This window comes from Populus alba, chromosome 17 (assembly GCF_005239225.2).
Source record: "Populus alba chromosome 17, ASM523922v2, whole genome shotgun sequence".
Lineage (NCBI taxonomy): Eukaryota > Viridiplantae > Streptophyta > Magnoliopsida > Malpighiales > Salicaceae > Populus > Populus alba.
This window is the reverse complement of record NC_133300.1, coordinates 5,754,477-5,780,868: the sequence shown is the minus strand read 5'-3', so window position 1 is coordinate 5,780,868 and position 26,392 is coordinate 5,754,477. Positions and strand designations below refer to the sequence as shown.

At 35.1% G+C, this 26,392-nt stretch overlaps 2 protein-coding genes across 11 annotated transcripts in view; one reads left to right on the top strand and one right to left on the bottom strand.

Annotated features, from left to right (window-relative positions):
* LOC118054981 (midasin) overlaps window positions 1-17,464 on the bottom strand; it is a 38,398-nt gene extending 20,934 nt beyond the window's left edge. The window contains exons 1-32 of one of the 3 annotated variants that reach the window (XM_073405987.1): window positions 17,087-17,464; window positions 16,648-16,952; window positions 15,689-15,776; window positions 13,748-14,022; window positions 13,460-13,663; window positions 13,006-13,175; window positions 11,260-11,369; window positions 11,038-11,157; window positions 10,645-10,723; window positions 10,419-10,547; window positions 10,270-10,345; window positions 10,090-10,180; window positions 9,812-9,943; window positions 9,673-9,729; window positions 9,400-9,573; window positions 9,162-9,287; window positions 7,322-9,076; window positions 6,534-6,589; window positions 6,259-6,454; window positions 6,059-6,163; window positions 5,659-5,964; window positions 5,077-5,270; window positions 4,914-4,968; window positions 3,881-4,031; window positions 2,890-2,963; window positions 1,750-1,888; window positions 1,312-1,410; window positions 1,070-1,170; window positions 848-937; window positions 693-758; window positions 419-583; window positions 103-310 (exon numbers count right to left, since the gene is read on the bottom strand). In XM_073405987.1, coding sequence (XP_073262088.1) covers window positions 103-310; window positions 419-583; window positions 693-758; window positions 848-937; window positions 1,070-1,170; window positions 1,312-1,410; window positions 1,750-1,888; window positions 2,890-2,963; window positions 3,881-4,031; window positions 4,914-4,968; window positions 5,077-5,270; window positions 5,659-5,964; window positions 6,059-6,163; window positions 6,259-6,454; window positions 6,534-6,589; window positions 7,322-9,076; window positions 9,162-9,287; window positions 9,400-9,573; window positions 9,673-9,729; window positions 9,812-9,943; window positions 10,090-10,180; window positions 10,270-10,345; window positions 10,419-10,547; window positions 10,645-10,723; window positions 11,038-11,157; window positions 11,260-11,369; window positions 13,006-13,175; window positions 13,460-13,663; window positions 13,748-14,022; window positions 15,689-15,776; window positions 16,648-16,952; window positions 17,087-17,191 — 6,001 coding nt within the window. In that variant the 5' untranslated portion in view covers window positions 17,192-17,464. Of the gene's footprint in view, window positions 1-102; window positions 311-418; window positions 584-692; window positions 759-847; window positions 938-1,069; window positions 1,171-1,311; window positions 1,411-1,749; window positions 1,889-2,889; window positions 2,964-3,880; window positions 4,032-4,913; window positions 4,969-5,076; window positions 5,271-5,658; window positions 5,965-6,058; window positions 6,164-6,258; window positions 6,455-6,533; window positions 6,590-7,321; window positions 9,077-9,161; window positions 9,288-9,399; window positions 9,574-9,672; window positions 9,730-9,811; window positions 9,944-10,089; window positions 10,181-10,269; window positions 10,346-10,418; window positions 10,548-10,644; window positions 10,724-11,037; window positions 11,158-11,259; window positions 11,370-13,005; window positions 13,176-13,455; window positions 13,664-13,747; window positions 14,023-15,688; window positions 15,777-16,647; window positions 16,953-17,086 lie in introns of those variants that run through there. The other 2 variants (XM_073405988.1, XM_073405989.1) reach the window with 2 other exon arrangements.
* Window positions 17,465-17,806: 342 nt separating this feature from the next.
* LOC118054982 (uncharacterized) lies at window positions 17,807-26,019 on the top strand. Of its 8 annotated transcripts, XM_073405990.1 has the most exons (15): window positions 18,074-18,254; window positions 18,819-18,927; window positions 19,064-19,194; window positions 19,285-19,323; window positions 19,419-19,511; window positions 19,609-19,725; window positions 20,073-20,168; window positions 20,966-21,079; window positions 22,599-22,652; window positions 23,144-23,191; window positions 23,480-23,630; window positions 23,807-23,972; window positions 24,571-24,640; window positions 24,981-25,281; window positions 25,561-26,019. In XM_073405990.1, the coding sequence occupies exons 2-14, from the start codon at window positions 18,846-18,848 to the stop codon at window positions 25,230-25,232; spliced, it is 1,413 nt and encodes a 470-aa protein (XP_073262091.1). In that variant the 5' UTR covers window positions 18,074-18,254; window positions 18,819-18,845; the 3' UTR covers window positions 25,233-25,281; window positions 25,561-26,019. The 8 variants fall into 8 exon arrangements, with proteins under 8 accessions (XP_034922648.1, XP_034922647.1, XP_073262091.1 ...); XM_035066757.2 differs by lacking the exons at window positions 18,074-18,254; window positions 25,561-26,019 and adding an exon at window positions 17,807-18,041 and having other exon boundaries at window positions 18,819-18,900; window positions 24,981-25,426; XM_035066756.2 differs by lacking the exons at window positions 18,074-18,254; window positions 25,561-26,019 and adding an exon at window positions 17,809-18,041 and having other exon boundaries at window positions 24,981-25,426.
* The last annotated feature ends 373 nt before the right edge of the window (window positions 26,020-26,392 follow it).

The following is a 26,392-nucleotide window of genomic DNA, read 5'->3' as shown; positions in this document are numbered from 1 at the left end:
AACTTTGAAAGTGGAATCATAAGCCAACAATATTACATTATTAAATAGCTGATAATACAATAACTAGAAAAAAAAAAATTGAGATAAATAATTAGACCACACCTTCAATGATCTGACATGAACGAATCACATCACGCAAATTGAACTCCCAAGGGGAGCCATCTTGACCGAACTTGTGATGTAACATAGTGTCTTCATGTAGCCTTTTATTGAAGACAATCAGTTTTGAAAGCAAGGGTCTTGGAATGGAGGGATAAAGCGAATTACAGATGGAAAGATAATCACCTTCTACTAACTCATCTATGTACACCTGAAACCAACATTAAGTAAACAAAAAATGAACCATCTGATGCATTCACATCCACTAGTTCTACACATATGAGACTTGCAGAACAGCGATGGAAACATAAAAACACACCTTAGTGAAACGGTTCAGAAAGGATTTTGGAAGGCCTTTTCTACCACCACCTTGAGAAAAAGGATTTTGACATGCAAATATTCTGAAAGATGATGGACATTTAAAGGTAAGGCTAAGCTCTGGAATGAAGACCTCGGCACGATGATCCAGTATAGCATTCAAGCCCTGATAAGAACAAATGTCATCAAATCAGTGTCAACTTGTAAGCAGTATAAAGAATAAGTTGGGGAAAAAGTAAAACAAAAAAAATTAACTAGAAGGGTCATAGTAGTGCCTCTAAGACAGACTGTGGGGCAAGATTAAGCTCATCCAGCAAAACCCAACAACCCTCCTTTAGAGCCTGCAAAGGTGCAATTTCACAATTTCTTAATTAAATATGTTTTCCAAACTACTAGCAATGCAAAAGGCTTTTGAAGTCAAAATTTAGACCTGTAGCAAGATTCCATCAGACCATGCAAATTTCATCCCTTCCTCACTTTCAACAGGTAGGTCCGTTCCCAGCAGATCCATTAGGTCAGTCTGCACCTCAAGCAACAATAAACTATCATTTTTAACATAGTAAGCCCACAAACAGCAAAGGGATGACGTCAAATAATATAAAGATGGGGGATGGTGTAGACAAACCAAAAATTCATATAAAGAATCACAAACCTGCTCAGACAAATTTATGCGGACAACTTTGTGCCCAGAATATTTTCCCAAGGCAATAATCAAGCTTGTCTTACCAACACCAGGACTGCCTTCCAGTAAAACTACAAAGCATGCAAAAAATAAAGTTAAGCATTGCAAAACACCATATGGAAGTATATGGAAGCAGTGCAGTTAACCTTTTTTGTTGACTTGGTTTAGCAGAATGAGTATACAAAAACACGTAACAGTACTGCAAAACATACCAGGCTTTGGAAGCTGCATAGCTCGCAATACACGCAAAGCATTTCTTCGTGTTGTTGGTGTCAAAAATTCAAAACCACCAGCCTCACATTTTTCATAACCTATAAACATAACCCATAAGTTGCCAAGGTATTATAACTGCACAAGGATAAACCCTGACCAGATAAGCATTGATGACAAAAACATACAGCATGCTATATGAAAAAAAAAAAATGAAAGATATAAACTGATTGAAGATTCAGAAAAAGTTTAACAAGATCAAATTGAAGGAAATGAAACAGTTGCAACCCGTTAGAGAACTATACTGCAGAAAAAAATATAGAACAATATATTTGATGATACCTGAGAAGTGTTTACAGGTTCCTCAAAACAATATGGTATTGCAAGCAGATAACATTTCTATCTAAATAAGAAGATAACATATGATTAATATAACTTACCTTTTTCAATGTAAAACGGATCTACACCAAAGCTATTGTCACACTGCATATCATCACTGCATGAAATATTGCCAGTTTCTCCAAGATCACCCCAACCATAATTTTCAATAAATGAAAGTTCATGTAGATTACTATCCTCCTGTGACAGCAGAAATAAAACATCCTTACAACTTGCAGCAGTGGTCACGACATTATCCTCTTGTATAGCCATAAATAGAGACTTGAGTACACAACAAACAACTTGGTAGAAGGAAAATTCATTTGTCTCTTTCAAATTATCACTTGTTATAATGGTAGGTTGTTTTGCTTGAAGGTATCTTAATTGCAAGATCAATTCATTATTTTAGGATTATTTTAGTCTAACCAAATGTTTCAACATAGTTTGTTATTTTATATACAACAATGATAATCATGGATTACCATTGCACCTTTTTCGCTATTTGGTCAATAAAGTTGACAAGTGTAATGATTAACTCAAGTCGTTAAAATAGAATCCAAAATCAAACTCCGAAGAAATATTTTGAAAGCATAACTTATTTGTATATATAAAATATATCCTCAAGCAATGAAGAGGCTATACTTGCTTTTTATGGGTGAAAAAGAATACAAGCATGTGTAATTATTTTCATGAATTTGAACTACTTAATTATAAAAAGAAAATCAACAATGAATGTGTGAGTGAACTAGTAATTAAATTATATAAAGAGGAATAACTTGAAATTTACAAACAAAAGTAAAATTATTTTTAAAAAAAAAAACTTAGATTTAAAATTAAAATTCAGTGAGAATGTTCCACGGTTTTTGTTAGGATTTTGGTTGTTGTCATTTTATATAGACATGTATAATAATAAATTAATTTGAAGGTTTCTTTATCATCAAATTGTAAATAATGTGGAATATCCATCACAACAATTAAGTTTTATTGTAGTGCTTGAGAAAGGTTAGCAAATGCCATCTCTTAAAAAAATATTATTCAAATTTTTGGATAGATCATTATAAGCATATGAAAGGTTACCAAATGCCATGTGCAGATGTCAGTGATGGAAATAAAGAAAATGAAGATATGCAATATTTGCACTAATCACTAGAGAAGCCAAATAGGTGTTGTATTCAGCCAAAAGCAACCAGTACTAAACGCACCTTCAATTCTTTCAAAAGAAAAGACAAGCATGTCTCTCTAAATAATCCTGCCTCCTTTCTGGAAATACCAGTACCTGAAAACTCAAACAAATGGAAATGCTATGAGAGGACAACAGGAGGGAATTGTGACACATTGATTGTACAAGAAATGCCAAATAATGTGAAGCCTAGCCTCTTAGAAAATTGAACAGAAAAAAAGATCAATTGATATAAATCAAAAAGAGCAAGTGAACACTTTCAAAGTTTTGACTTCACAGTTGAAATATATAAAAGATTTGACCCATGTTATTTCCCCTATCTAGTGGATTGAAAATACTACGATGCTACTACACCATGCTTTCTAACTTTGACAGCTTTGCTTAAGTGTAGACTGTATGAAAGATATCATAATTAAAGGTTAAATCACTAGTTTTTGAATAAGCATCAGTAAAAATATAATTTGAATGAGATTCAATTGAAAATGTATAACAGATTAATAGAACATTATCAGCAGCTAAAAATTACAATTCCTAACTTGCAAACTAGGTGAGGTGTGAGGTTAAAGGTTAAAGGTTAAGAACAAACTAGGTCTTCAGTTTAATTCTTCCCAATGAACCAAAAACAAAATGGGATTTCTTCTCTTCCTACCCAAACCACCAAATGAAAACCATTATAATCAAAAGAACGGCAGAACAGCATATAATTGAATAAAAAAACAAAAGAAAACATTAAAAGGAAATTTAAGCCTTTCAAGACATATCAAGGGAACATAGAAACAAAGTTTAGTTCACATCACACTATAACTATTAAAGTAAGAGTCATTATTATTTTGTTCCTTTTCTGAATATGAAATGAAAAGTTATGAATTTCAAGACTATAAACCTTCTAACTAGACCAACGAAGAGAAAATGCAGTTGACAGAAAAAAGAAGGGACTATCTTGACAAATATTCAACCTACTACCTGGATGAAGAATGAGAAAACACAATTGATATTCGCGTAACAAGAATTACCTAGGCTTATTCCATCAAGTAAAACAAGGAAAAGCCCATGGAGGAATGCACAATCAGGTCCTAAACCTTCTTTAGTCACCATAATAAACTGAATCCAAGAGAGGAGATCTCTCACAGTGAGCGTCCTCCCTTTCTCTAGCTTGTTGAACCACTGTAGCAAACATGAAATAACTATTTTAAATGAATATATCATTTAAAGTAAAATACAGAAATCAAGATGTCAAACCATCATCTGCATACTAACCACAATAGCATGAAGCCAAACAAGAAGCTAGAGCAAAAAACAATAAGCAACTCCACCTTCAGTTTAAAAGCATGTAAAGGCCATTCAAAGCTATATAGATTCATTTAACTAAAAAAGAGTAGCTGCTATATAGAACAGGAAAAAAAAAAAAAAAAAAAGAGGGAAAACTCCTAAAAACTACAAGTCAAGCACCATCTCAAGATTTCATGATAGGAAAAACTAAAATAACAGCCATAACCATATGGCAAAGTTAAAATCAATCCAGAACATTTCACTGATCCGGGCAACCTCATCCCAAAAAAGAGAGAGAGAGAGAGAGAGAATAAATTACCAATAACAAGCTACATGTCTGAAAAAAGAAGCAGCGGAGAAACCCATGTTCATAATCATTAATAAAATTTGTCACCATACTAAGTGGAAACTCTAAAGGATTTCTTGGGAAAAAACACAAGCACAAAGTCTGAAGTTGCTGAATCTCATCAAGTGAAAAACATAAAAGAAACCTACCACCTGAGCCACAAATATCAAAACTTTCAAGGTATTAAGACCAATCTAAGGAGATGATTTTCTCCAATGCAACAATATCTTCCAAAATGAAGAAATGGTATCTCTTCAATTAAAGCGGTTTCAAGTGTCCAACCCCCACCAATAGGAAATGGCAATGTACAACACACACAGAAAGAGTAGGGGTCAAATTGGAAACAGAAAGCAAAAGTACCAAACTATTCATCATCGGTCATAAGCAAAAACAAAGACAAAGCAGCAACAAGGGTATCAAACAAAAGTTACCTCCCAGAACTTCAGCATAGCACCCACAATGTATGAGAGTTCTGGATTGGAAAATCTGCAGACACGAAAAAAAAAAAAAAAGGGATTGAAATTGAAGAATGAAATCTTTTGATTCAGTTTCGCATGCACCACCCTAGTGGACAACTTTCTTAACTGGACATACCTTTTTGAAGCAATATCTCCAAGTTCATCTAAATCACAAACAGGAGGAACCCAAATTTCGGTGAACCTGTTGCGTAGAGCTGGAGATAATTCTTTCTTACCATAATCCCCACCAGGATTCATAGTTGCAAGGACGAAAAAATTTTCATGAGCAGTTATATTTTCCATGACTGGCCCTCCTTTCTCAGCCAATGACTGCAAAAGAAAAAAGAGGTGATTAGAGGGCTCCATTTTAAAGGTACATTTAGAAGCCTTCAGCAACCAAATATGTAAATTGGATATCTACATGTATCCAATCAGTTCAATGACCATGATATGCATAACAAGAATAAAGAATCATGTAAAAGCATGGTCCTTATAAATCAAATCAGATAAGAACCTGTTGACTTAATCAAAGAAAATATGATGCAAAACAACTTCTAGTAAAACCAAGAGCAAAAATAGCATAAATGAATGATCGATGATGAATAATGAAGAACACTTTTCCCAACAGTTGGAAAGCAGCCAATAGCATGTTGAGGCTTAGCCTCCTTGTAAGAAAAAACAAAAGAAAAACTCAAGCCCCTGATAAATGGATACCTACCAATTTTCTCTCGGGCTCCAAGACACTGTTCAACCTTTCCAATACACTATCATCAGCCAAAGAAATTTCATCGACAAGAAACAGATCACCAGCCTTCATTGCTTGCACTAGAGGCCCATCTTGCCACATAAATATTGTTTGCCACTTCTGATGTAAACATGTCAGGTCCCACTTCATCTGCTCAAGAGTGTTGATGTCTTTTGCACTGACATTAGGACATGAAACTTGGCCTTGTCTATAGCTTGTTATTATTAGATTGAGGTGGTCAAGAGTGGAAGAAGCCTGACCAATATCAGAAGAAAGATCCTGCATCCAAGGAATACAACATGGAATATCGATTCATCAAGGACTACTAAAAGATTCCCATCTATAGCATATACATCATTCAAAAAATTCTCACCAAGTCCTGAGCAAAGTGGGTATGAGCTTTTGAAAGCATCCAATTTTCAATTATATATTTGAATTCTGATGCTAGTCGTGATCTCTCTCGAACAGGAAAGAACCCCTATAAAACATTTCATCAGTCGAATTTCAAAGAGCAATAAAAGGGGATACTGAAAACTATATATCCAAAAACACTCAAATAATATTAGCACAAACCCCAATGAAATCAGATGTTTCGGTATATTGGTGGCAATTCAAGATGTGTAATTTTAACCCCAATGCTCTACTCAGTAACTGACAGACAGTAGTCTTCCCACCACCAGTTTCTCCAACAAGAAGTACAGGTTCACGCAACTCAAAACAACGCTTGACAAGGAAATACAATCTCCTCATACTTTGGGTGAGTATGACACTGCAAAGAAACATATTATAAATTAAAGAAAAATTCAAGAAAGTGTTTATGTTTGAGTTCATAATTTATAAGTTCATACTCGCCCAAACTCTGCAAATCGCTTCCAATTGATTCTGATTCCCTCGCAACTGATTCCTGAACAAATCAGGAAATGCATAAAACAGACAACAAATTGATTAGAGATAAGACTAAAAATAAGAATCTTTGAACCAATCATTTAGGTTAGGGCCCTTGAAAGGATGGAAGAATAGTGGAATTATATTGAGGGAAGCAAAATGCAGAAAACAAGGCAAGTATCCGTTAGGCACAAAGGAATGGAATGAATCACCACATTACCTGCACCTTAATATATGTTGACTATCAAGAAACACAACAGAAACATTACATAGGTAAGAGTCAAAGCATAACACATTAGAAATTTACATGGTTCAGACATTAGGATTAGCAAAAAAAAATCCAAATTCAAGAAGACTCCAATTAAGTCATGCCTAAAGTGTACCATCATTGTCTATGCCTTCATAACACCAAACTTATTGGCTAGCAGGCAGCAAGATTGCAAAAGCATGGAACTTTTGGCAACTATCTGATAAATATTGAATCTAATATGGTCAACCAAGGTTTGTGCAATAAACGTCAAAAAAAGGGTATATGTTTAACAGCAGGTGCAGTGAGGATTTATATGGAAATTTTTACATAATTTGGTGCCAGTGCAGCCTTCTTTCTTAAAGCAAAACAAAGAACTACTTGGATCTAAATCATTTATCAAATCAACTTGAAGTTCTAGTAGTTTCAATACACTAGAATGAATCATTTAAATGCATTCAGCATATCCATGAACAAGTTTAAATGCACTCAATGGAAAGATACCTTGTACAAGTGATCTCCGACAATTTTCACACGAAGACGCCTTTCCAAAACTTCTTGAACCACATGCCTCTCTCTTTCATCCCGCAATCTGTCAGCCAAAAGATAATAACCATGCTCAGCCATGACTTCTTTAGAATCTCCAAAAGCCCTCAAACGATTTGCCCAGCGAAACAAGTCTCGTGGAGTTATGAATCCATGTTTCCCAGCAAAAACTTTGCTACTCTGCCTGTGCAACTGTAACTCCTTCATTACTTCAACCATCAACCTAGCACGGCTTCCAGGGATTTTACACCTTTTCTCTATTATTGTGCTCAACTCGTCATCTGGAATTTCATCCACATGAACCTCCACAAAACGGTTTCGGAAGGCTCGGGAAAGCATTTTACGCCCACCATAGAACGTAGGTGGATTTTGCGTGGCAAAAAGCATAAAATTTGGATGTGCCCGAACAGTTTCTCGCAATTCAGGCAAAAAGAGTTCTCTATTGTCATCTAACAATCGATTCAATGCTTCCAGCACATCTGAAGGAGCAAGATTGAGCTCATCCAGAACAATCCAGTGACCATTGCGAACAGCCTTAACTAATATGCCTTCCTGAAATACAAGCTTCCCTTGAGCATCGGATATATAGGAACCCAAATATTCCTGTAGATCAGTATGTTCATGGTTATTTATCCGTACAAATTCATGCCCAGTTCTTGCAGCAAGATACTGAACAAGGCTAGTTTTCCCACTAGAAGTGGGACCCTGTAACAGAACAGGATATCTCTTAATAAAAACCGCACGAGCCAAGTTCTCAAGTTGCTTCTTAACACTCTTCGTTAGAACATAATTCTTATATAAATCATCAAAACCGGAGATTTTTGTAATCCTCAAGTAAGCATCAAAAGGTACAGGTGAAGGTTTATTTCCTCCCAGCAATTTCCCCTTTATCATCTTTTTCATAATCTTGGCACTAGGTCTGTCCAACATAGTAAGAAAGAACATGCAGAATCCATCATAAATTGCTTTTGGAAATCCAAATTTTCCCTTTGCCTCCCTGGTATATTCTAGTGCACGGTATAAAGACCTTAAACTGTATTGTGGCTTTTGATTGGCCCCATCTTGCAGCCTTTCTTCAGAGTTCTTTTTGGCTGCTTCATAGAAATCAATTATTTTCTTTTCAAGTTCAATATTTGATATGCTTTCCTCCATAAATTTGTTAATAAATAACTTCAAATCATCTCTATCCAACACATCATGGACAAAGTAAGCTGTAAATCTACTCTGCAATGAGTATGGCAAGTCTCGCTTCCCAGCATCAGTTGCAGGATTCATGCATGCAAATACACGGAAACTAGGATTTCTAGGTATATGACTAACATCCCCTCTTTCAGCTAAGCAAAGTGACCCATATTCTCCTTCAAGGACACCAATAACTCTTTGCAAGGTCTCAGGTGGAGCCAAATTCACTTCATCAAGCAAAATCCACTCCCCATTTCTAAGAGCAGTTATAAAGGATCCTTCTACAAATGAAAATAGCATTCCAGATGAAGCTTCGATTTGACGAAGAGCAGCTTCAAGTTTTACAGAGAAACTCTCCCAAGCTCTGATATTTTCATCCAAAGGTTTTTTCCGTTTTTTCCCAGACCCAGATCTTTCTGTCTGTAATTTTTTTTGGAAATTATCAACATACTTTTTAAATCCATTTAATAAAGGTTTCCAGTTCTTGTTCTTCATTTGCTTTTGTAAGTAAGCAAAAATTTTATCATTTTCCTGGACAAGAACATACAAGAGGCATGAGTTATTTATGTAGATGATTAATAGGAAGCAGATATTTTTTCCCTGAAAATAAAAATACCTTCATCGAAAATGTTTTGGAAAATAGAATCTCGAACTCCTTATACAGAGGAATACATATAGATAGTGAATCTATGGGCTTAAATCCCCCCAACAAATCAGCAACATCACTTTGTTGACTCAAGTTCTGGAAAAGAAAACAAACTTTATCATATTATGTGCTATATATAGAACTCAATATTCACTCAGCATGGAGCTTTGAAGCTAGAGAGAGAGAGAGAGAGTCCTCTATGACATACCAAAACAGTAAGCTTCTGACCCAGCATCTTGGCTAGATTTTGTACAAGTGTTGTCTTTCCTGTTCCAGTTTCACCAACCAAGAGAATGGGCTCATTGTACTTAACAGCACAAGCTATTTGCTCAAGCACATACAGAGAACTCCGCATCTCAACAAGTCTCTCTTGGCCATGCACCTGAAAGGATCAAATATATATGTATGTATGTATGTTTGTCAGTAGCGAAGCAGACAACAGACTAAACTGATTGAGACAATTTCAAATTGTTTCACTAACCACAGTTTCAGTGCGTTGAAGGGTAACTCGACCAATTCTTAATTCTGTGAACAAATTCTGCAGTTGACTCCAGACATGAGTGTAACAAGTAGCAACTCCTAAAATGTCAGAAATTAATAGCATCTAAATCAACAAGTACCTGAATTTCAGGTTTACAAGGATATAGGATTTCTGCCTCTGAGATGGGAACTCCCCACAACTTTGCAATGTCTCTCATTACAGTGAGTCGATTTTCAGAAGGGACTGAAAAGGATGCAAATATGTCTACAGCCTAAAGGTAGAAACCAACGGCACTCATTAATTGTAGTTCATGAGCAGGCTTATCCATAGGATACAGATCATGCAATTCATCTAGATAGAAGGAAATAAAAGAAAAAGGAAATAGTAACAAGGAAAGATGCGTTTTACAAAAAAGACCTCTTGATAGATAAGATGGCACTGATAAGCTGTCAGCATTTCCCCATTAAAACCTAATTCTGCTATTCGTTTGCACCATTTAAGGAGGTCCCTGCCATCAGGATCCAAAAGCCGGTTACAATAATCTGATTGGTTTATAAAAGGCAATATATGCATTGAGCAGCAAGCATCATCCATTACCTTAATGAGAACCTGTTAAGGCAGCTTAAGCAGGCAGAACTTCCAGGTGGAGAAGGATTAACTCTTTCCATTGTTTCTGCCAAAACAAAATTACTGTAAGTGATCCATAATCTGGAACTGAAAATCCCTTAACATTTCATGCATCCCACCTATGAGTCTTCCGGTGAGAGGTCCCAAACTTGGATACCATGCTTTCATTATATTTTCCAAGTCATCATTACTTGGCAATCCAATCATCACTCTCCTCCAAAGTGTGCTAAGTGAGCTTCCACCTGCAACTGAAATCTCTGGTTCAGCCAAATGCACTCCAACTACAATTATGGACAGATGGCCACAGAGCATATTTGAGCATATTCAATGACTCCTAGTACAAACCTTCTGCTGTGTGAGATACATTACTCTTGGAAGTGGTGATGGTAGAAAATAGTTGAAAACTCTCCGCCACCCTTATTTCCTAAAATGTCCAAGATCCTCATCATTATTCAAAACAGAGAGAGAGAGAGAGAACAAAATAGGTAACTGAGATAACTAGTTAAAGACATCGTTAAGAAAATGTCTACAAATGACCCTTTAAAATAAACCGCATTTATAAAAATAATAGAAGATAGAGATGCAAAATAACCATATAGCTTATGGTTTCAACTCCTTGGAAAAAAAAATAACGAAGAAGTGTATTTATTCAGCTTTAAAGTTCTGACATTATTGGATGAGCATGAGTTTAAAGACCACTTCTCTGTATGAAAATAACAATGAGAAACAAATAGTTACCTCTCCGTGACTAGTAATGAAAGAGGTTTCACCTTCCAACAAAGGCAACAAGATCGATTGCACATCCGATGGTGCTTTGTCAATGTCCTCAAATACAACCCAATATCCATTCAGAACAGCCTAATGAAATTGGAAACCATATAACACATTACAAGTGGGTAGAAAGTGCATATCACAGTCAAAAGAATTAAACTGTAGGAGTTCTTTGAAAAGAAAACCTACCTGGATAAGTGACCCAGGTTGCCACCTAAATTCACCAGGTTGGTCAGTACACACATAGCTCCCAATCAGTGTTTTGCCATCAATTTGATCATCCATGTGAATAGATAGAACTAAATGTGGGATGGGACAGAAATGGAAACAGAAAGATGGAAAGAAGACCCCAAAAACAATATAAAAAATTAGTGTCAGCAGCGCCAAAGAAAAGGATAGGAGCAGTTCATGAAAAAAAAAAAACAAAGGGACAACAAGTTCCCTATATGCAGGGTGTCAGTATTCTTCCAACAGCTAGAGATATCAAGAAACTCCACACATACAATTCAACTCAAAAGAATTTATTCCAGAACTGGTTAGGACAGGGTACATGAACCCTCTTCTTCCATATTTATCCACCTAATGTCATTTGTTTGATTAATACTTAAAAATTAAGACATTTATCACAGCCATCTCTTGAACTTGAATAAAGCATTTTAAATATAAGAGAATTTTTTTTTCTCTAAGTGCCACATCAACCTTTAAATCAATACAGTTTAAATATCATTCTCTTCTCTTAAATTACAGCACAACTTTAACACTCTCATTTCTTCTAGTGCCATTAATTCCCCACTCTAGCATACAAGGAAAACCCCTAATAAGGACAAACTGTGACAAGATATGTTCTATCATTCCAACCGCTTCCAATGCAAACTAAGCCCCCAAGTACTCTTCACAAACTGGCGCTAAAATGAAAATACACCAAATTGGTATCAATCTTTCAGTTTTTAAAAGAAGAATAGGAAGAGAACGGTCTAGCTTTTAAGAACACAACAATTGAAAAATTACATGCACAAGAAGCATTTCATGCTTATTCTATACTGCAAGACAAGTACTAATACCCATTATGTTGCCATTATAACAGCATTTCAAATTATGAGCAACATATAGTTGATACAACTGCTGTTTCAGTGTATTAGAATCCATTAGACATTATCAAATGACATGCAATTACTGATGAAGCATGACATGATCAACATTGAGAAGTCGGGTTCCTCTGTTTTTAAAATGCAGTGTTACATGGACTAAAAACTCAAGTTAACAGTCCAGTTGGTATGGTTAGATCAAACTTATTATGTTTGGCATTGTTGTCAATTATTGCAGCTTTCCTGGGCAATTTAATACTAGAAATTTTATGTGGCTCTCTTACATGATTCATCTGTTTCTTTTTGTATGTATTCATCCCCTTTTTCATCATATAGTATAGTATTTAACAGCAATACAGTTTGGAACTTCCATGTAACTTAAGACATAATAATGTTAAGGATACTCACAAAGACCTGGTGGGCACCTCAGGAAGGTTTGAACAGCAGTAAGGGTAAGAGGTTCAAAGGGGAGAGTCATGGGCATTTAGCTAGAATAATGCTGCCAGGGATACTAATGTGATTGCCCACACACATCTCAGGAAAGTTTGAAAACCAGAAAGGGCCAGAAGTTCAAGTGAGAAGTCAGTGGCATTTAGCTAGATTAATGCTGTCAGAGGCAACCATGTGATAGCACACACGCATACACACAAATATATAGCACAAGAGGCAACAAAGTTGGGCCTACAACCTTTCTTCACTTTTTTTTCTTCCTCTCTCTCATCTCACCCACTACTTCATCTTATTCCTCTTCTCCTTTTTAGTTCTTTATCTCTTCTTTAATTTCTTAACTAAGCAGATAAATGAATGAAAATGCCAACTTGGGAAATCCTAACTTTAACTAGTTAAGTACCTTGATTCCCAGCATCCTGAGCCAACTTGTTAATGAGAGCAGTTTTCCCAGCCCCAGGGGGGCCATACAGTAGCACAGGCCATTTTTGACTCACTGCCAAGAGCACCATCTCAAAGCTTTTACTCATCATAGATGTTACGACAAATGGATAGGCAGTTGACCTTTCATCCCTGAATTGGAAGAGACCAGTATCAGAAAGTGAACCCACAAAACCTATGTTAAAAATAAATATAGAAATGGTCAAGTTTTTGAACCACAGGGTCCAGAACAATCCAAAATGGTAAAACCAAAAAATCAATGCATAAATTTCTGAAAGAGACTTTAAATAATATCATTACAAAGCCATTACCATTTATTATCACAAACTGATGTAAGAATATTATTGTTGAAAAAATCATTTCATCATGTAAACAAAAGAATAATTTATTATAATTTCAGTTTGGTAAATACCTACCATGTCACCACCCTTCGACTCTTAATCACTGGCTCAATTTGATGACAATGTGATAATATCAGAGAATTAAGACCACAAGACTTTAGGAAGTTTTGTTGACCGAACTTGATGCCTCCAGTGAAAGAACCAAAGTTAGTCTGCTCAGAAGATCCAACACATAAGCAAAACTTCTCTATAGCTACATCCTGACAAAACTCCTCCCAGCTGAAAATTAAAGCAGCAGACAAGCAACTTAGAAGGCTGAAAAAAACTAAACACTTAAACACTACAACATTTACAAGAACCAACCGCAACAAACACGAAGTTGCTTCCTCAGCTCCAACACCAAAATTTTCAACTGCTTTGTCACTCATTCCCAAAATTGTACACAGAATTTGTATCCCACACCATTTTATGTCTGCAACCACCTTTGCATCCTTGGCAACATGGACCAGATCAAGATTTACTAACTTCTTTACGTGGTCCAAAAAACAGGACCAGTTCCACTGTTCAGAAAAGAACTCAGGTTGCATAAGGAGGAGGCGGTATGATATCCTCACAGCAAGTAAGTAATGATTTGCAGCCTGACAGAACAGAAGAAGTATCATATTAACCCAAAAGCAATACATTTTGTGAACTTCTGACGTGAAAAAAATCAAACAAAAGTGCACAACTCCTTTCTTGCAACATAGAAAAGCAAAAACCAAGCCTAGATCCCAGACTAGTTGGGGTCAGCAATAGGATCCTTTCGTGCCATTCCACACCATCATTAAGACTAACATAATTTAAGAAAAATCAATCAAAACTAGGAATACTTATCTAGACATACTCAATTTAGCACAAATCCTAACATGAGAATTGATCACTACAAGGTACAACAAGCTAAGCTTTTGGCTTGCAACAACAAAGAAGTAAATTCAGCTATTTTCATTGGGTTCCACTGCAAAACTGCATATTAAACAAATTAGAGCAACCATTTCATACAAGAATAATTAAGAAGATAAGATTCTCTAAATTTAGCTTCTAATACCCAACTCTTCTATATGACCATAACCAGTTATTACCCATTTCCTAATACATGACTTATGGGATAGAACCACTAGCCTCATTTAGGTGATGTATCTGGGGGTTTTACATGGGTGTTCCTTTTAGATTTCTCTAAGTTTAGCTTATCTCTAGGTCGTTTATTATTTTAAATGATGCCTATGATGATTTTGCGAGAGTATTCATTTTAGATTGCTCTAAATTTATCTTCTCTCTATGTCGTTTACTTTACTAGTGTCTTTCACATGATGCATCTGAGAGTTTTGCAAGAATGTTCCTCCAATCTCTCTGACTCACAAGGGATTGTTGGGGCGTTCCTTTTATATTGCTCTTTATTGTAGTTTCATGCTTCTCTCTAGGTCGTTTATCTATTGTCTTTTAGATGATGATTTATTCTCCCTATTAAATAGCCATGCTTGTATAGGTGTTCCTTTCATCTTAAAAGGATGCCTATGGGCTATTAAAAAATTTCAAGAAAAAAAAATTGCATCAAATATTAAAAAATGCAGAAAATAAACAGTTCATAACTTCCTAGGATATTTAAAGGTGTAATTAAGTTACTAGATTTTTGGATTTTCTCTGGTCAAGGACAAGAGAAGTGGAAATATATCTACCTTCCTAGATATACTCCTTATAGAAGTCTAACAGCTTCAAAACTGAAAAGAACCATTTCAAGACTCAACAGTAAAGCATAGTTAGCACATCCACAATAATTCTTAGTCTACTTATAATAGCAATTAAAATTATTCCAACAAATATTTTCTTGGAATGATATGCAAAAAAACCTAGAAGAATAAGGGATCCTTCTCAATGAAAAGGGAAATTAAAGTCAAAAGCAGCTAATGTAACCATTCTAAAAACCTCTGAACTATTTCAGTTTACAGATGCAAAACAACAATTTAGCATTGAACACAGCATTATTTACAACTCTGCTTTACCATCATGTATATCATGGCCTCATTTAATAAATGACAAGTTCTCTTAATTTAGGGGAAAGAAAAGGCTACACTACCACATAAATGAAGTTCAATAGAGATGCAAGACAACCAACCAGTAACAAGACCTCAAGGATGGCAACTGATTGTTATTCAGAAGCATGTCTTCGATGAATTGAGACACAAACAAAATAAGAGTTTATTTTTCAAACTAGAAATGGAACAAAGAGTTCCGATTGAAAATTGATAAAATATAAATTATGGTAAATACCTGGAACAGTTGAGCCTCAGAAACTACTTTGTTCCTCGATATGCGTTCAAAAGGAGGCGGAGCAAACTTAAAGTAAGTTGTGACAGACCTGCACCAAGTACCATGTCTGTATCTCATAAACCAGCATAACTAAAAGAGCTCTGCAAGTCTCGAATTAGCAACCATATCATATATCAAAAAGTTCTTTAGGTGTAAGTTTACAACAGCACTGCAGCACCAACACAATCCACTTCAGCAGATTCAGCAAAAGGTTCAAGCAGAATAATTACACGAATATTCAGATGAAAAGGTCAATCTTGTACATGAGGGAAATGATGGCAAAATCTGTATTGAGTTATATGGAACACTTGAATCAAACTTGTCTATGGCAAGGCCATAATTACGTCATGTGGGGGGTGTTATCGATATGAACTCATCATTCTAAAAATATGCAAGAGTACAACAAATTTAATTTTCCAGATAGAACTTTTCAATGTTGAGAGTATAAATCAACATTAAGATTCATGGCATATGCTCATACTTAAATACCTACTAGTAATGGTTTCTTCAGTTTTACAGGATGTAAGCCTTTTTGTCTTTACATAATGGAGCAATTAGCAATGGCAAGCTAAAGACTTCATAAACCCTTGTGCTATAAGGCAGGGAAGTATGATACTTGCATCCATTGCACCCATATGAATCCATCAATGACAAAAAGCTGTGGTTATTCAAGCTTATTGACACAATTTAAATATCTTCTAGATTTCATTGGCTAATTTGATTATATTCCTGTTTTCTATACTTTGTCTTTGTCAAGGCATTTTCACGTATACTGCCTCAGTTCCAGGGTGCAGCACCCTGTTGTCCTTCTTGAACATGTGCTTTTAGACATCAAGAAATTGTTGCTTTGTATCATTAATTATTCACGTCTTAAGAAGTGAAGCACAAGAAGACAGTAAATAGCATGTACATGTCCTTACCCCAATAAAGAATGGTCCAAGTCAAGGGCACGACAAAAGGCCAGGCAAGCAAGCTCGTGAAGCTCCAAACCCCTCCCACTCCGTTCATAGTGCTCAATAACATAAAGAACATCAGCATCAACAAAATCCCCTTCTATATCATCTGAATCAGAACTTAGATTGCAGTTCCTAAGCAAAGCCACAGCTTGATCTACTATCATTCGAGCTAACGGCCGAAAAGAACCAATCAAAGGGATAGTATAATTAGGGTTCAGAAACAGCTCTGCCAACAACTTCACCACTTCTTCTTCCGTCACAGTATGCCCCTGCCAAACCCCAAAAAAAAAAAAAAAAAAAAAACCAATACTTTTTGTTTTATTATTCCATTAGCACCCAAAGAAACACATAAAAAACACCAAATTTCATATAAACAAAAAAAAAAACAAGTCGAGTGAAGTACCGTTTCTACAAAACGTTGGAGCTTGTCAATCGTCGAAAGCTTCGGGCAACGAATAAGGAATCTTTCCAGAGTCGATTCAAGACTGAAACTTCCATCCATCGCCATCTGTAAAAATTCACTCAAAATTCTCTCTATATATATCTATATAGTACTTTAAATATAGCAAAAACTGTAGGTTAGTCAAAATATAAATAATCAGCAGCAATAAGAGCAAGAAGCAAAAAACGATATGCAATCCCTGGAGCTTGTTGTAGGCTGTTGTACGCTAAACCCTGAAAAACACAGAAAGGAAGTGATTGATAACAAAAAATAGAAGGGTTTCTTTCTTTCCTTCTACTTTTCGTTCTGTTTCTCTCCGAGAAAAGAAGGGTAGGGTTTTATTCTAGGGTTTAAGGTTTTGAGTAAAGTACACTTTAGTCCTTATAGTTTATTATAACAAACTAATTAATCCTTGCAGTATCAAACATAAATTAAATAGTCAGTTTACCAGTGTTGGTTGGGGGTGTTCAAAACCGGGTTCGGACCGGTCTGGATCAAAACCCAACCGAACCGGTTGTTTTCTAATTTTGCAGATTTCCTGAAACAGGTTCAAACCGAACCGGTTCGGTTCGGCTTTTTTGTCTTTATTAACCGGGTAACAGACGGGACAGGAAGATCACCCGGTTTCACCGCTGAGTTCATTAGGTCATGTGCACCAAATCAATTTCTTTCTCACTGATCAAATTAACGGTGAAGATTGGTCCCAACATATTCGAATACATGACTATTGGTGCAAATAGGATGTTCTATACATTTCCTATTTGACATAATTATAAAGACCTGAACCCTAAACCCTACCTTTCGACAGAGAGGCGGGGGAGACGGCAGAGAGTTTTAGAGAGGCGGGGGAGACGGCAGAGAGTTTTAGAGAGAGCATGGTCAGGGAAGAGGAAGGGCGTGGGGCTGAGAGTTAGAGGTATTGATAAGGGCTTGAAAGAGAAATTTTCGTTTTAAACCTGTTTACAATTAGTTTAGTTTTGCTTGAACCGGTCCGGTTCAATCGGTTTCTGACTTTTGAACACCCCTCCCTCCTTTCCTTTTTTCGCACTCAAAAATCCCTCCAACAAACAAGACAAATAAATAAATATAATCTCAAAAATATAATTATCAATAATCACCCCCTTCCTCCGTAAGTCTCTCTCTCGATCTCAATTTTTCCCTTTCTAATCCATTTTAGATCCAAATCCTCAGTTTCTTCTTTAATTAATCGCTCTGTAATCAATTAATCAACTCTCTCTCTGTGAATTTTTCGTAATCCAAAATTTTCACATTCATCTTGCCGTTGCTGTTAATCACTTAATCCAGTTCAGTACCGTTTGATTTTCTTTTTTAGTTTTAAATTTAGATCTGATTTTTCACTCTAATTTTAGCTTAAACGTTAATCACTGCTTCAGTTATTTAATTAATCATTTAATTTTTCCAATTTTCGCAATGTAGATTTCTTGTTTACTTCAAGCCGCATTTATTTGTTATTTATTGTTGATTTTATCATTGTATTTCTTTTTTTAATATAATTTCACATTTTCTTGTTATTTTTATGCGAATGCATTAACAATTTAGCTTAGATCCAATTTCACTTAATTCTAAGCATTCAAATCGATCATTGATAAATTAATTAATTTTTGTTCGTATTTTAGTGGATGTAGTCTGTTGCTATATTCTTATATTAATTTATAGTTTTTTTTTTCTGCAGTTTCGTATAGCATCAGCAATTAAATCTATGTTTGGAGGTCAAGTGATTCCGCCTAGCAAAAGTCCGCATTTAAGGAAGTCTGGTAGCCGACCTGTCGTCTTTGATCTTGGTAGCAATAATAATAAGATTATCTTAATGCTGTTTTAGATACAGATGTTGAATTTAATCCGTCATTTTTTTATTTATCCGTGTGTTGTTTTCAGAAAAATAATTGTAGATATAATGATTTATCTGTGTGCTGTTAGATAAGGAAGAGGGAAATGTTGAGATGGAAGGTTTGTTACATTCTACGGGGTCGAATGATTTGAAAATTGCTAGTTTACCGATTACTACTGCAGCGATAATGCCTTCTCCAATATTGTTATGGAGATTCAAGGTTTTTGTGGTTACTTGTTTGGCACTCCATTTGCTTTTTCTTGTATTGAGGTGTTTGGAAATGCTAAATGTGGTTAATTGCTTCGTACAGGTACTGTTGTTTTTTCTCTGGGGTTTTATTTGCTGCAAGGTGAGTCTTATGTTCTTTGATTTGCTTATAAGTGGTATTTATTACCTGCTTTCACAAGATCATGCTCTTTAATGGATATTTTTGAATTTTTGTAGATTGGATGGGATTCTGTTATGAGAATGAGTGTGAATTTGCGGGACCTTTTTCTTTACGAGGCATTTTTGTATTACAATCCTCTTCTTCTTGTGGTTAGTTATCTTTGTTTTGAGTGACACTAGACTATATTAATCTAGTTCTTTCTACAGTGAGTAAATATTTCACATGCTTTTGGTTTTGGTTGTGCAGACTATGATGGTTTGGCTTTGGGGAGTTAATTTGTGGGTTTTTGCACAGTCTACCATCAGCTATGCCAAAATTTTTGATCTGGACCAAACTCATCTTACTCACAGAGAAATATGGAAGGTTTTGTATCTCAAAATTAATGGATTAGATCTGTCATAGTTGGAATTTATATAGCATGCTGTGGTTTGTTAATGATCCAGGCTCCAGTTACCTGTTGGATATATGATAGTCAGCACTAAATGATCAAAATGTGTTATGTGGCACATAATGTGTTATTTGAGCAGAAAAATGTCCCCTATAGAGGAATAACTTTTTTTTGTATTGTAGCATGTCTTTTCCTTTTCTTTTCTCTTATTTTGAAATTATTTAGTATGTCATAATTTAGATTTTCTTCTAACTAATGTGATTTATTTTTATTGTTTTGACATGCACTTTCTCAGGAAAACTTGCCATTTTGATCATTGCAGGTTGCCACATGGATGACTATCATCGTCCCTACTAGCATGACAGCATATCTTTATCTATATTCTCATGGAGAAGTGTCGTTGGCTGCATCACAACCAGTGTAATAGATGATCTTATATTTTACTGACAAGTTCTTTTGTTCACTTAGTGATTTATTACGGGTTCTATTTTCATTTCCATCACTGTAAAAAGACTTCTATAAATTAGATTCATTTCATAGAATCATCGAGGTGATTGTTGGTATTCTGATGTCAATTTCATCTTTGTTGACCTTATCACTTTTAAATAGTTTACTAAGTTGTGGAAGTTACTTAAGTATGAGTGCCATAACAATCGAAAGTTTGTCAGTTTAGTTAGCTGTAACAGGGTGGTCCTCTGGTAGTGGTCTCACCTAAACTTGTAATGTCATCACATGCCAAATTATTCATAAGTCACCCATGCATAGAGAAAAATCAGATGAGTCTTTTAGTTTATTCAACTGTAATGTGAAACATGGTGAAGATAATATATGTGAACTTTTAATAGTTACTATTCTGAAAAAACAAACTACTACAATTCACTCAGGCTTAGAGAAAGAGATGAGTTTGCTGAATTGTGAATGTGAAACATGTTGGTTTTTGAATAGTATACATGCGAACTAGGAAAATAGTTATTGGGCTGCAAAATTTGAAGCAGGATTGAGAAGATATAGTTATGGCTTGCCTTTGGTGTAATTTGGTACAAGAAATAATAGTTGGATGACAAGTGAAAAAATGGTTTCTGAATATCATGACTATATGATGAAACAATAACGTCCTACTATCATATATTGCATTGCCAAGAGTAAACCTCCATATTTCTTGATCATCACTGGTATATAGAAAATACAATCGGTTAATTTTTTTCTCTTTTGCAGGTCTTATTATACTGTGCTGTTTCTTTGGTTTTGATATTCCCCTTTGATATTTTTTACTTGTCATCCCGCTACTACTTGCTAAGGACTCTTTGGCGGATAGTTTTCCCATTACAGGCAAGTTCGAAAACCTTTTTGGGACTTCTTGTCTTGTTAATTTTTGTTGTGCTTAATTCATGCCAATTTTCAATCTCATAGTGGACTTCTGTCTGTTTGGTATTGAGGTTGTTGTTGTGGTTGTGGTTTTAAAAAAGTTGTTTTATAAAAAGTACTTTTAGTTGAGGTTGGTTTGAAAAAATATATGTTTGGTTAAAACTGTGGTTGAAATTGAGGTTGAACAAAAAATAGTTTAATGTGTTTGGTAAAAAAATGCTTTTCAAATTGAGGTTATAAAATAATTAAAATATATATATATATATATTAATGATTTTTAATTTAAATATTGTAGATTTAACCACTGTTATTATATCATAAAATAAATAATATTGATATCAAATATTTTTTATTCTTTCATTAAACTATGTGCAATGTCATTACATACGAAATCTATCCAACAAGGACTATATTTTTCATGGTTTCTTAAGCGCACAACAACAAAAACTGAATTTTTTGTTACGTCATTAAGCGATCTCCTTTTAAGTTTTTGAATAAAACACAATTAAAATAAAAATAAAAACTGAATTTCTTTTTATGTAGTGTTATTAAATAATATTAAATACTAGTTTTTCAAGTAAAACACAATTTTTTAAAAAAATTTACAATTTTATTATGTACAAAATTCATTCGACAAGAACTACAGAAAAAATAATTTTTTAAGCGTGCAATAAAATTAAGTAAAATATTATCAGGAATAAAATTGAGATTTCAATACGAGTAAATTTAATTCACCTTAAACTAATTTTAAAAAAAAATAATATTGTTCATGTTCACGTGAACAATGCGAGTAAAATCAATTAATTGCACTAATTTTTCAAGGAAAAAAAAAACTAAACTTCTCGCAATGTTTTTCAAAAAAAATTAAAAAAAAAAAAAAAAACTAAAACTGTAACAGTGCGAGTGAATTAATTCACTCACACTTTTGCAACAGTGGAGCATGGCTCCACTGTTCTGCTTTTCTACCCTACGAGAAGCAGCATTTTGCTGCTTCTCCAAAACATGTGGTGCGGCTAAGAATTTGATGGGTCCCACCATCAAAAAGCAATTTTTTCTTGTTAACCAAACGGCATTTGGCGTGGCTGCGGGTGAACCTCACCCGCAGCCACGTTACCAAACGGGCACTAAATTGAATAATCAAGACCTAAAAAGCTCCTTGAGTAAGCACCAAAAAGTTTGGTGGCTTGTAGCTAATTGCCAAAGATCCAAGTCTTGTCTGATTTTATGAATATTAATTGGGTTGTAACTCCATGGATGCTTGGTAATAGTTGTAGTAACAACTTTATTTGACCAGAATGCCAGACTCCTTAGGTCTTACCCATCATAACCTCCCTAATAGGAAACTAGAATGAGCACTATTGGAAAATTAATTCATTGATATAATGCTTGGGAGAGGATTTTACGCTTTGATTGCAAATGTGGTTCAAGTTTTGTGTTTAAATGTTTTTTATCACACTTATTTATGTTTCCACTGTTGTTACAGGCTATTACATTTGCTGACTTCTTTGTGGCTGATATATTGACCTCCATGTCAAAGGTATGTTTTGTTTTCTCTTATTGCCAATGTTGTCATCTGTGGTGGATTTTAAAATAAGATTTCAGGAATTTAATTGAAAAAGGTTGATGATTGCAGTAAGTGTTCTATTTAGTGTTGGTTACTTTTCTATTTGCAAGGATTCCATATTGCTGGACAATCAGCTTTGAACTAGCTGATGAAGTGTGTAATTTGGATTGCACTGCAGTATCTGTGATGGACAAATTATTCTTGATGACTTCATTTCTTTCCTATCTGGAATCAAATACTTGATTATTATGGATGCATGATCTGCTTGGTCTGGCTTGCTCTTTCCTTTGTCATATTATTCTGAAGAAATATTGGAGAGAATATTATATAGTTGTAACAAATAATTATCAATAATTGATGCTGGATTCAGAGTGACAGATAAGGAAATGGTTTCTTGATGTTTGTTGAATTTTTAAGTGCTGCTGTACTTTCTTGATATTCTTATATATGCCAGCTTTGTGCAGGTGTTCTCAGATCTGGAGCGTTCAGTTTGTCGAATGGTCCATCGCCAGGTCAATGTTTTATTCCTTTGCAAGTCCTGCTTGCTAGTAGATTCAATCTAAAATGACCTCATATTGGTTTTATGAATTTTTCTTACATATTATTTGATTATGTGCATCGCTGTAAGCACACCTTTCAAGCTTTTAATTTGAACTGCCTAACCTAACCTGCAAAATTTAACTTGTAGTGGTTTCTATCCTCTTACAGTGTTATTATGAAAACCACTTCTTACTTTTTTTAATGTTGTTTGCTACAAATGATAGTCCTATGAGGCTTATTACAAGATATTTTGTGTGCAGGTTGCCACTATAGCATGGTTTGAAGCTGACTCTGTTTGCGGCAGCCACTCCATTGGGATCCCTATAGCTCTAGTTTTGCCTTACATTTTCCGATTATTTCAGTGTCTTCGACAATACAAGGATACTAAGGAGAAAACAACTCTTTTTAATGGTGAATTTGCTCTGGAATTTCCTTTCCTTTTCCTCTAATCTATGTGCTAGCTTGTTAGTTGGTATTCAGGCTAACAATTCGTATGGTTTTTTTTTTTTTTTTTTTTTGGGGGGGGAGCTTCATATAAGGCATTTTGTTTCATGGAAACTATATTAACTTTGTTTACTCTGTTTCAGCTTTAAAATATTCGACTGCAGTACCAGTGATTTTTCTTTCAGCCCTTAAATATCATGTCCTCCCGGATAGTTGGACAAACTTCTATAGGCCACTATGGCTTCTCTCAGGTGTCATAAACTCATTGTATTCGTTCTACTGGGATGTGACCCGGGATTGGGACTTGAGGTAGGATGATTGCTTTTGTACCGTTTCACAAATATAATCTGAAATGGTGACTTGCACGTTATCTTGAAATTATATTATTTGAAATTGCCATTGCCTATATTGGTCTCACTTATTGAGAATCAACTCATCCTGACATGCGAAAACATTCCAGAGTTTCTGTTTCTTTTTTGTATTTTGAATTGTATTTGGTTGTCGAGGTCCCTTTCTTCCCAGTTCTTTTGCTGGCATTGCTTTCCATTCAAAAGAGCATGTAGGAACTTTGAACTATCATGCACCCTTTTCTACAGCTCATCTTTCGTACTATTACTAATATAATAGAAGTGGTCTTCATGAACCCTTGACTTTGAAGTTGGAGTTATAATTGTATTTTCAGAGAAATGTTGAGGGATGATTATTTAACTTGTGGATTTTCTTTATTCTCTATTTTCCAACAAATATTTTTATCTGTACCCGTGATGTTAGTTTGCGTGCTTATTAGGCATCATTTTGGAATGTGAGCTGCTCTTGAAGCCATGATAATTAGATTTTCTCTAGAGCTATTTCACATCAAAAATATTTATTGGTGGCCCTGAAACTGAATTTCCTTTTCTTTTGCCAGCTGTTTCACCCGAATTTTCAAATATAACAAACCAAGTCTGTGTTCGTACCTGTTACATGGACGAAAATGGGTAAGAATTCTACAGTTCTTCTACGCACTGCAGTTTTTTTTAGGGTTATGCACCTGTCCAGTCTGTTAAAACAAGTTTCTGATACTTTTGGCCTGGTTCAACAATTCATAAGCAATAAAACAACCGATTTGCCCAGGGACAACTTTGCTTAGCTGGTTGACCATTTGTTTTAAGCAGAATCTTTATATTTATCTTACAAATTATGAATGTAAATCTGGCTACCAAGCAAATGGGTCAGGACTGACTCATTGATGGAGTCAACCCCCTTTCCAAGCGGGATCATGGCAGACCTAGCTGTTCGTTGTTTTATTATCTTATCCATATAAATTTGGAGTTGCAGGTTTATTTTTGGGTGATAGGAAGCAATTTCATTTTGCGATTGGCATGGACATACAAGCTGTCTGCTCACCTCCGCCACAATTACCTCACAGTATTCACAATCACTGCCTTGGAGATGATTCGCCGGTTCCAGTGGGTTTTCTTCCGTGTGGAAAATGAATGGAATAAAATGAGTTCGAAGTCAAATCTTCAGCTGTCTGAGATCTCATCTGAAGAAGACAAATTACTCTCTCCCAATGACCACAATGTATAGATGGCAAATGCTCGTTTCTTGCTAGCTGCATGATCTGCGGTTTTAAACGGTAACTTCCATTTTTTTGCTGTAAAGGCTTTTATCTGTTCCACCTTTAGTCTGTCTGTATGATCCTTCAAAATATGTGTTCAAAAAAAGAAACAGGTTCAAGGATACACAATTTAGAAGATATATATCATTCGTTAGTTGCACAATCATGCTTACCTATTTTATTTGATGGATGTTGATAGAAAATTGAAGCCACTGTTTTCGTCTCGAACTATTCAGCTGCATTTCCTCATATAACCAACATTGCTACTAACGCTAGGAATCTCTGCATCTCTTGTAGTTCCCGTGGGATACAATCATTGGGTGACTTTGCATTGCTCTTTGGCATTTGAAGGATAGTATTCACCAATTGTCAAATGAATATTTGCTCGTTGGAAATGCAGAACGAATTGGATTTCATAATGGGGTGTGTTCAAAACATGGTGGTTAAATCTTTTGTGGCTTGACGGGTTGATTAGGAAAACTTAAGTCTTACCCGGGTTGGGTTTTAAATATATTAATTTAGTGAAACCTAGTTGACTCGGTTGGGTTGACTCGATAGATCCGATAGTGTACTCTTTTCTAGCTCTTTCCTCAAGCTATGGTTCAAAATGTTCTAAGATGTGTTTAGTGAGTAGATGAAACTAAATTATGACAGGACGAGTAAATGAGACTAAACTAGATGAAACTGAAGATGAAAAAACCCTGATAGGAAGTTTTGTATTATTCTGTTTTGAAGAATAATTTAGCTATTTAAGAACACCAAGCTAATTTCTTTTTTCTTCTAAGGATAATTAAGTTTATTACTACGCAAAAAAAGTGAAAAAAACTAATTTAACTATAATCAATTTGATAACAAAAGGTGAACCCATAAAAGATTATTTTGCCTTATAATTTGCACTTCCTAAACTTGCATTGTCAAGGGCAAAAACGGCAATCACATACAATAAGTCTTGATACATGGTTTTACCTTTGCCTATTAGTTTTTTTTATAATAATAATAATATAATTGGTCGTCGTCGCGGATACCAAAGGCAAGCAGCGGTACTTGTTTCATGAATCGTTATTGTCCAAGTAAGGTCCATCTTCGCTTTCTGTCCTCCACCCTGGGACCCCATACCCTAATCCACAAC

What these genes read in the sequence shown, in the direction of transcription:
- LOC118054982 (XM_073405990.1), top strand. Translation starts at nt 18,846, where the DNA reads ATGTTTGGAGGTCAAGTGATTCCGCCTAGCAAAAGTCCGCATTTAAGG. An exon ending in GGATAGTTTTCCCATTACAG is followed by an intron (nt 21,080 to 22,598) that starts GCAAGTTCGAAA and finishes CTGTTGTTACAG; the next exon opens with GCTATTACATTTGCTGACTT. An exon ending in TGTTACATGGACGAAAATGG is followed by an intron (nt 24,641 to 24,980) that starts GTAAGAATTCTA and finishes TTGGAGTTGCAG; the next exon opens with GTTTATTTTTGGGTGATAGG.